This window comes from Sardina pilchardus, chromosome 15, assembly GCF_963854185.1.
Source record: "Sardina pilchardus chromosome 15, fSarPil1.1, whole genome shotgun sequence".
Classification (NCBI taxonomy): Eukaryota; Metazoa; Chordata; class Actinopteri; order Clupeiformes; family Clupeidae; genus Sardina; species Sardina pilchardus.
In genome coordinates this window covers 2,154,843-2,164,768 of record NC_085008.1, presented here as the reverse complement: position 1 = coordinate 2,164,768, position 9,926 = coordinate 2,154,843, and the positions used below count along the sequence as shown (strand labels likewise).

The 9,926-nt window shown below is 50.1% G+C and overlaps 1 protein-coding gene across 3 annotated transcripts in view; it reads right to left on the bottom strand.

Moving 5' to 3' along the window:
* Window positions 1-9,926, bottom strand: part of acsbg2 (acyl-CoA synthetase bubblegum family member 2) — a 30,805-nt gene that overhangs the window by 9,866 nt on the left and 11,013 nt on the right. For all 3 annotated transcript variants that reach the window (XM_062555578.1, XM_062555577.1, XM_062555579.1), the window contains 6 exons: window positions 6,648-6,919; window positions 5,590-5,678; window positions 4,306-4,426; window positions 3,982-4,062; window positions 3,369-3,518; window positions 1,855-2,031 (listed from right to left, as the gene is read on the bottom strand). In XM_062555578.1, coding sequence (XP_062411562.1) covers window positions 1,855-2,031; window positions 3,369-3,518; window positions 3,982-4,062; window positions 4,306-4,426; window positions 5,590-5,678; window positions 6,648-6,919 — 890 coding nt within the window. The remainder of the gene's footprint in view (window positions 1-1,854; window positions 2,032-3,368; window positions 3,519-3,981; window positions 4,063-4,305; window positions 4,427-5,589; window positions 5,679-6,647; window positions 6,920-9,926) is intronic.

Below are 9,926 nucleotides of genomic sequence, written 5' to 3'. Positions count from 1 at the left end.
TGTGTGTGACACACATGTGTACGTGTGTTCTTGTTGAGTATCATTTTAGGCCACGTCAGCTCAGGAAGGCTGCCATATTCAAAGCTGTGGTTCCCCTCCTAGTGCAACGGCTCCTCACACACACACACACACACACACACACACACACACACACCCTAGTGCAACGGCTCCCTAACCGTAGTGTTGTAAAAGCTAACCACTGAGGCCCCCCCCCCCGCCCCCCCCCCCCACACACACTCCCCGACAGTCTGAACTTGAATTGCTGCACGTACACACACTGAACCAGAGTGCCCGTGTTCATCGAGAACTTTAAACGCCGAATTGTCGCACATATACCCCCCCGCTCCCCCCCAACACACACACGCGCCCCACACACACACATGCCCTCTGCCCCAGCTGGCCTCTAGACACCCAGCACACGCCAAGCACCATGACCCGAGTCACGAGTCTGGGACGGCTCGAGTGCAATGCCTGTCAATCCCGCGTGTGTGTGTGTGTGTGTGTGTCTGCATACACGTGTGTGTGTGTGTGTGTCTGTATGTATGTACGCCTGTCTATGTAAACAACCTTTGTGTTCGTGCATGTTCATGTGTAGCTATGGGATTGTTTGCACTTTGAAATAAGGTCGTTGGCCTTCACCAGACCTCCATCTATCACCACACACACACACACACACACACCTCCATCTATCACCATCTATCTGCCGACTGAGTTCAGCAAGTTCAATATGTTGCACAATTACTCGTGATGCCAACGGGAGCATAATCAACAACCTATGGAACATATGAAGACCACACGATGTGTGTGCGTGTGAAAGGATAAAGGGTTCTATGCAGGCCAAGATTGTAAAGTGATTGAGAGCACCTGATCGGTGAATAGAATGTCTGAGCCTGGTTTATACTCTCCAGCATAACGAGGACATGCGTATACAGTAGCTAGTACTGTGACAAGGACATGAGTTTACAGCACCTAGTACTGTAACAAGGACATGCGTTTACAGTACGGTAGCTAGTACTGTAACAAGGACATGCGTTTACAGTAGCTAGTACTGTAACAAGGACATGCGTTTACAGTAGCTAGTACTGTAACGAGGACATGCGTTTACAGTACGGGTGGACAGACATGTGTTTACAGTACGGGTGGACAGACATGTGTTTAGAGTACGGGTGGACAGACATGCGTTTACAGTACGGGTGGACAGACATGTGTTTACAGTACGGGTGGACAGACATGTGTTTAGAGTACGGGTGGACAGACATGTGTTTAGAGTACGGGTGGACAGACATGTGTTTAGAGTACGGGTGGACAGACATGTGTTTACAGTACGGGTGGACAGACATGTGTTTACAGTACGGGTGGACAGATATGCCTGTATTGAGACATGTGTTTACAGTACGGGTGGACAGATATGCCGGTATTGAGACTAATCGGGCACTGAGAATTCAAAGCAAAGTGAATCAAGGCACATGACCGACATAAAACGTATTCAATAATGCAGCGCCAACATGGTGTGTGTGTGTGTGTGTGTGTGTGTGGACATCTGCTGATGAGTACGTCATCTGTGTGACTGGACATGACGTCCGGTGATCATACTGTAGATTAAGCTCAAGTTTAAGTGTGTGTGTGTCAATGCTACATTCTGATTGGTCTCTTCAGAGGAGAGGAGGAGAGCTCCACTAATACTGTCAATTAAAGTTGTGCCAAAAGGCCGCTGATCTGCGGCTAAACTGGATTACACACCAGGTTTACTCTAACGAGATTACCGCACTCGCATGGGGCGGGGACACAGCACTGCAAAGACTAGCCTTAGCGGAGCTCTCGCTCTCTGTCGCTCTCTGTCGCTCTGTCTCTTACCTTCAGCGCGTCCGGTTGGGCAAAGTAGGTGGCCCCGCCGATCTTGATGGTGAGCCAGATGTCGATCATCTGTGCGGCGATGTGGCTGAGCGGCAGGTAGCTGACCACCACCTCCTGAGACTTGTCTGCGTCCGCCAGACGCACGTTCGTGCCCGTGGCGAACGCTGTCCACGTCAGCTGCAGGGAAACGACCAACAGGAAGGATCAGGACCATCGCACTGACCAATAGGAAGGATCAGGACCATCGCACTGACCAATAGGAAGGATCAGGACCATCGCACTGACCAACAGGAAGGATCAGGACCATCGCACTGACCAGGAGTTTTTAAAGGGGGGGGGGGGGGGGGGGGCATTACATGGTCATCGTACTGACCAGGAGTCTTAAGGGGGGGGGGGGGGGGGGGCATTACATGGTCATCGTACTGACCAGGAGTCTTAAGGGGGGGGGGGGGGGGGGGGCATTACGTGGTCATCGTACTGACCAGGAGTTTTAAGGGGGGGGGGGGGGGGGGCATTACATGGTCATCGTACTGACCAGGAGTCTTAAGGGGGGGGGGGGGGGGGGGCATTACGTGGTCATCGTACTGACCAGGAGTTTTAAGGGGGAACATTACATGGTCATGGCTGAACACAACTCTGCTGGTTAAAACATGCAAGAGGGGACATGCGGGTAACTTGGTAACATAAGCGAGTGGAAGATATTATGGGATGTGTGAGAGGTCCCATATATTGTTGTGGCTGAGCATTAGGGTACCTTGGTAACATAAGTGAGTGAGAGCTATTATGGGTTGTCTTGTGTGAGGGGTTTCCACGGGATGGTCCCTTACGTTGTCATGGCTGAGTATGAGGGTAACTTAGTAACTTAGTATGAGTGAGGATGTGTGAGGAGTTATTATGGGATGTGTGAGGGATTATTATGGGATGTGTGAGGGGTTACTATGGGATGTGTGAGGGGTCATTATGGGATGGTCCCTTACGTTGTCGTGGCTGAGCATTAGGGTAGCCTGGTAACATAAGTGAGTGAGGGGTTACTATGGGATGTGTGAGGGATTACTATGGGATGTGTGAGGGATAATTATGGGATGTGTGGGAGGTTACTATGGGATGTGTGAGGGGTGATTATGGGATGTGTGAGGGGTTACTACTATGGGATGTGTGAGGGATTATTATGGGATGTGTGGGGGATAATTATGGGATGTGTGAGGGGTTACTATGGGATGTGTGAGGGATAATTATGGGATGTGTGAGGGATAATTATGGGATGTGTGAGTGGTGATTATGGGATGTGTGAGGGGTCATTATGGGATGTATGAGGGGTTACTATGGGATGTGTGAGGGGTGATTATGGGATGTGTGAGGGATAATTATGGGATGTGTGAGGGGTTACTATGGGATGTGTGAGGGATGATTATGGGATGTGTGAGGGGTTACTATGGATGTGTGAGGGGTCATTATGGGATGTGTGAGGGGTTGCTATGGGATGTGTGAGGGGTCATTATGGGATGGTCCCTTACGTTGTCGTGGCTGAGCATGACTCCCTTGGGCTGGCCGGTGGTGCCGGAGGTGTAGATGAGCGTGCAGCACTGGTTGGGCTTCTGGGACGACACGATGGCGTCCAGCTGCTCGTCCGCCTCGTCCTTCCCCAGCGCCATGAACTCCGCCCACTGGGGGTCACATGACCAGAGTCAGCACACAGCATCGCAACATCAACGCCACACGTATTTATACAGTCTATTGTGCTCACTGTTTTGGAAAGCACACTGTTCACATATGATTGAATCTGAACGCACTGCTAGGTAGCGTGCTGGTTTCTCAAGAGTGCTGCTGGGAAGGAAGTACACACACACACACACACACACACACACACACACACACACACACACACACACACACACACACACACACACAGACATACACACCAGTACTGTAGTAGCACTACACACACACACACACACGTCACTAATGGTGTGACTCTCTATTTTTATGAAACCGCTGGAGTGTCAAACTTGTTAAACTAGAGGGATTGGGTTATTAGCGTGGAATGTGACCTCATTTCGTGAGCAGATACCGATACTGTGGAGCACAATAACACACGCGCGCGGCGCATGAGAGGGATCACATATGTACCGTGTAGAGGTTGGGCCTCTTCTCTTTCAGCTCGTCTTTGTACTGGATGATGGCCTTCAGATGGGGGAGCTGGTCCTGAATCTAAGACACACACACACAGAGAGAGAGAGAGAGAAACACACATTCAGGTTGAGGGTTGGAAAGTCAGAAGAACAGATTTGCAGGTGTACTGACAGGCACACACACACCAGCACAGGTGTGTGTGTGGCGGCCGTGTCCGTGCCCTCAGGTGTGTGTGTGTGGCGGCCGGTGCCGGGTCCGTGCCCTCAGGTGTGTGTGTGGCGGCCGTGTTCAGGTCCTCAGGTGTGTGTGCGGCGTGCTCACCTGCTGGATCTTCTGCAGCTGCTTGTGGTTCTCCACCACCAGGATGTTGGCCTGGCAGTTCTCCGCCACGTACTGGCACGCCTCCGCAGAGTTGGTCGTGTAGATGCCCACGGCAAACCCACTGCAACAACAACCAGCACTGGGCATCAAATAACCAGCATGGCACTGGGCATCAAATAACCAGCATGGCACTGGGCAACAAGTAACCAGCATGGCACTGGGCATTAAACAGCCAGCATGGCACTGGGCAACAAGTAACCAGCATGGCACTGGGCATTAAATAACCAGCATGGCACTGGGCAACAAGTAACCAGCATGGCACTGGGCATTAAACAGCCAGCATGGCACTGGGCATTAAACAGCCAGCATGGCACTGGGCATTAAACAGCCAGCATGGCACTTGGTATTAAAACGCCAGCATGGCATGGCACACAACACTGGACAAGAGCTTGGCACTTGGCATTTCAACTTGTCATTTCACTACTCCTCCTGAACGACTCTATACACTATTTACATACACTTATATAATACACATACATACATATACACACACGCACACACACAGTACAGTATACAGTACAGTATGAACACAATACACTTTGAAAACGTTCAAATTATATATAGATTAGATATACTCTATATGCTATTTACAGTAGTGTGAAAATGAGACCTTTGACCAACACTATATGCGGTCACTGTGTCACTAAACTATACTAAGACTGACGCCACAGACTGCGTGCTAGCAGTGTAGAGCTTAAGAACACGTTCACGTTGTTTTGGCCGCGTCTATGAGACTGCTCTAGCCCAAAGCAGACAGAGTAAGTGTGTGTGTGTGTGTGTGTGTGTGTGTGTGTGTGTGTGTGTGGGCGGGGTCATTAAAGCTGCTTAGCTCTTGGCTGCGGGCCTCGTCCCTCGTCCGTGCCCCGGGCACAAAGGGACAGTAAAGAATGGAGGCCGTGTAGCGCAGTGTGACGTTTTGCTTTGTTTTGTTTTGTTTTGGGAAACAGACACAGGTATGCATGCGTCATGTGCTGGGAGCTCAATGAGCCGCCCCCCCCCCACTCAGGCACTCACACACACACACACAGTCATTACATCTGCCCCCTCCACACACACACGCACAAACACACACAGAGTCATGAACACAGAGAGGCCGAGCAACACTGTCTCTGTTTACAACCGAGCACGCGGGTCTCGTATACAGTTACACCTGCCACAACACGTACAACCACACACACACACACACACACACACACACACACACACACACACACACACTCTCACCCTGCCAGGATGGCTCCGATGTCCGCGATGAACCACTCAGCTGAGTTGAAGCCGAGGATGCCGACCCCATGATAGCGCTCCAGGCCAAGCTGTTAAGAGACGCGCAGTAGACACACACACACACACACACACACACAGTGAGACACTGGCAAAACCCACAGACAGATGTCATCATTATGTTCACTCTTTGTTCCCTTTTGTTTAACTTTCTCTATTCTTTTTAGAGAACTGACCAGGTCAAGAGCACTTCCTCCACGCGGGACAGAGCTACGGCGTTACAGCTGACAGAAAAGGACACGACTCGCACCTTTCAAAGAACGCCATTAGGCTCATCAACTAATTAACTTAATATTCACAAGAACGCCATTAGGCTCATCAACTAATTCACTTAACATTCACAAGGTTTTGTTTGTGTTCTCCCCCACCAACCAACACCTCAAATTCAAGAGTTAAAACGCAACATATCTTTCTCACTTGACCAGTTTTAAGTTGTATGTTTTCTTTTTATTATGATCTTTTAAGTACCTTTTAAACTATTCTATGAATATTGCCCTTCTATGCCTTTATTTGTTATGACTGTTTATCTTTGGTTTATGTAAAGCACACTGAATCACCTCACTGTATGAAATGCGCTATATAAATAAACTCCACTTGACTAGACTAAAGTTAACTCAACTTAACTAAGCTGCTTTTCACACATGAAACATGTTTCTTCTACGCTTTTATTTGTTCTATTTACTACTGTTGGTCTTGTGTTGATGTAAAGCACACTGGATGACCTCGGTGCATGGAACACGCTTCATAAATAAACTTCACTTGACTAGACTTGTTTTGATGTAGCTTTTTGGCCTTAGGGCATGGGATCCTCTATGTTCTTCTCTCTCTCTCACACACACACACACACACACACACACACACACACACACACACACACACACACACACACACACACACACACACACACACACACACACACACACACACACACACACACACACACACACACACACACACACACACACACACACACACACACACACACACACACACACACACACCTTGAGGAAGCTCTTGGCGGCGATGCGGCAGCTTTGGTAGTACTCCCGGTAGTTGATGGTCTTCCACTGATCCGCCTCCTTCCAGCCGAGGGCGGTGTAGCTTCCGAAACGCTCCACGGAGTTGCGGAACATCTGGTGCACGGTCAGCGCCGGCTCGGCCCCCGGGCCCGACTCGGACATCCGCAGCTTGACCTCCCCGTCGCCGCGCGTGGTCCACAGGCCCGTGTCCGTCGCCGCGGTAACCGCCAGGGAGATGGGCCGCACGGCGGTGGCTGTGGAGAGCAGGTTGGGTTTATTCAGGGGTCTTTACTAAGTGTGTGTGTGTGTGTGTGTGTGTGTGTGTTTTTCTGATATCTTTGGTCAGTTGGATTTATTCAGGGCTCTTCACTTTACAAGTGTGTGTGTGTGTGTTTTCTGATATCTTTGGTCAGTTGGGTTTATTCAGGGCTTTTTACTTTACAAGTGTGTGTGTGTGTGTGTGTGTGTGTGTGTGTGTGTGTTTTCTGATATCTTTGGTCAGTTGGGTTTATTGTAAAGGAGAATCAGAGCTAGGAGCACCCAACTGGCCAAAGACATCAGTATGACCCATCGAGAATGATGTATGTGTAAAACACACACTCACTCTCTCTCTTGCAGTCTCTCGCAATCTCTTGCAACCCCCCCCCCCCCACACACACACACACACACACTCTCAAAATCCCCCTCCATTTCAGGTACCTTCACTCATTCACCATGACTCATTCTGACTCATCTGATCCCCCACAGTGCACATTGAGGCCTCTCAGTTGCATCAGCACTGCTAGAACACTCTAATCTCTGCTGCAGGGCCGCCACAGCGCCTTGGATTAGGGATTAGGAGATGAACTAAGACAGTGGTGCAGTAGGCTGCAGCATGCCCAAAACAAACACATGAAAAGTGACACATTTTAAAAACGAGATTAAGGAGCAACTCATGACACCGCGCGTCACTAAAGCGGTCAATCTCATGAAACAGACACACACACACGGACACAGGGATTGGGATAACATGCTGTCTGTGTATCCATGACACACACACAGGGAGTGGGATAACATATGGGCTGTTGTCCGTGTGTCCAGTGTGTGCCACGACAGCAGGCTTCCTGACCCAGATCGTCCACGTGGACAGTTGTATAACCCTTAACAACAGCAGCAGCAGACACACACACACACACACACACACACACACACACACACACACACACACACACACACACACACACACACACACACACACACACACACACACACACACACACACACACACACACACACACACACACACACACACACACACACACACACACACACACACACACACACACACACACACTGTGTATAACCCTAAACAACAACAGCAGCAGGAGCAGGAGGAGGAACTGGGCAGCGGAACTCTCTGGAGCTGGACGCTACCAGCAGCAGAGCGCCGTGTTGTTCTACAGCTGCGGAGCGCTTTAACCGTCTGTGTTGTTCTACAGCTGCGGAGCGCTTTAACCGTCTGTGTTGTTCTACAGCTGCGGAGCGCTTTAACCGTCTGTGTAAACAAGGTCACGGCACAACCGGTGGCCAGAGGGCTACGTACACTTAATCATCAGGACCAAAACAGCCGAGGTCACACACACACACACACACACACACACACACACACACACACACACACACACACACACACACACACACACACACACACACACACACACACACACACACACACACACACACACAGGGCCAGGGCACACCCACTCTCCACAGAGGCCACACTAAGGTCAGCAGTCGTATTTGTAAAGGAGCTTTTGTACTCTTTTGTAAAAGTAATAGTCCGATAACAGGCCTGAATTGGCTCACAGGGCTTCATTTTGATACGTGAATACTGTACACAGGGAATAAAGCTGAACCCGCACACTTCTGTCTAAACACACACACACACACACACACACACACACACACACACAAACACACACACACACTCTTCCATGAATATTGTGCACAAAGAATACGACGCCCGTCATTTAGTGGAACAGAGAGGAACATTCCTTTGGGGTCAGTCAGCCTGGTGTTGCGTAAGACGCATAGGTCACTACGGAATGCTGACTAGGGCAGCGAGGCCGAAGAGGACATGCCTACCTATTGTCCACCGTGATCCCTATCAGCAGGAAGTGATGACACTGGGCTGAGCTCAGCGATGGAAACAGGAAGCAGGGGGCAGGAACAGGATGAGACCCTGGACAGAGCCAAGCCGCTGGTGTCCTGCTCAACACAGCTCCACCCTGACTGGCTGCAGCAACCTCATTGGCTCTCTGACTGGCTGCCACAACCTCATTGGCTCTCTGACTGGCTGCCACAACCTCATTGGCTCTCTGACTGGCTGCCACAACCTCATTGGCTCACTGACTTGGGTTCCGCAGACTCATTGGCTCTCTGTGGGGTCACAGACTGAGTACTGCAACCTCATTGGCTCTCTGTGGGGTCACAGGCTGACTACTGCAACCTCATTGGCTCTCTGTGGGGTCACAGGCTGACTACTGCAACCTCATTGGCTCTCTGTGGGGTCACAGGTTGGCTGCTGCAACCTCATTGGCTCTTTGTGGTGTCTATAACTTGGGTGCTATGACCGCATTAGCTCCCTGTGGGGTCTCTGACTCACCCCACAAAGTTACAGTTGAGTCACATGTCCCGTTCTGAGCATGACGGAGCTCGTTTCCTCTGACTCCACGCTCAGGCCTGACCAGAGTAACACAATATGTGTGTGTGTGTGTGTGTGTGTGTGTGTGTGTGTGTGTGTGTGTGTGTGTGTGTGTGTGTGTGCCATTTGATTCAGCTGACCTTTGGCTAGTTTTACGCACATGACAAACACAACACTGTGACCAGACTAATACACAGTGTGTGTGTGTGTTAGGTTAACGTAAGGTTGCTAAAAACAAACTTGGCTCTTCAGTGTTTGTTGGGAACATGTACAAAATATAATGTAACCTGAAAGAGTGTGTGCGCTGTGAGGGCCATATAAAGGACCATTTCACTGTGGATATTGTGTGCTTCTGTGTGTGTGTGTGTGTGTGTGTGTGTGTGTTTGAACTTGATAAGGGCTACACAGCATGTCACCAGCCTCTCTCTATATAATAGAGTCTGTTTACACCTGTTGGGGGGCAACATGTTGTGAGTGTGTGTTGTGTGAGAGCTCACCTTGTGTGTGTGTGTGTGTGTGTGTGTGTGTGTGTTTGCGTGAGAGATCACCTTGTCAGCGTGTTGCGTGAGAGCTAACCG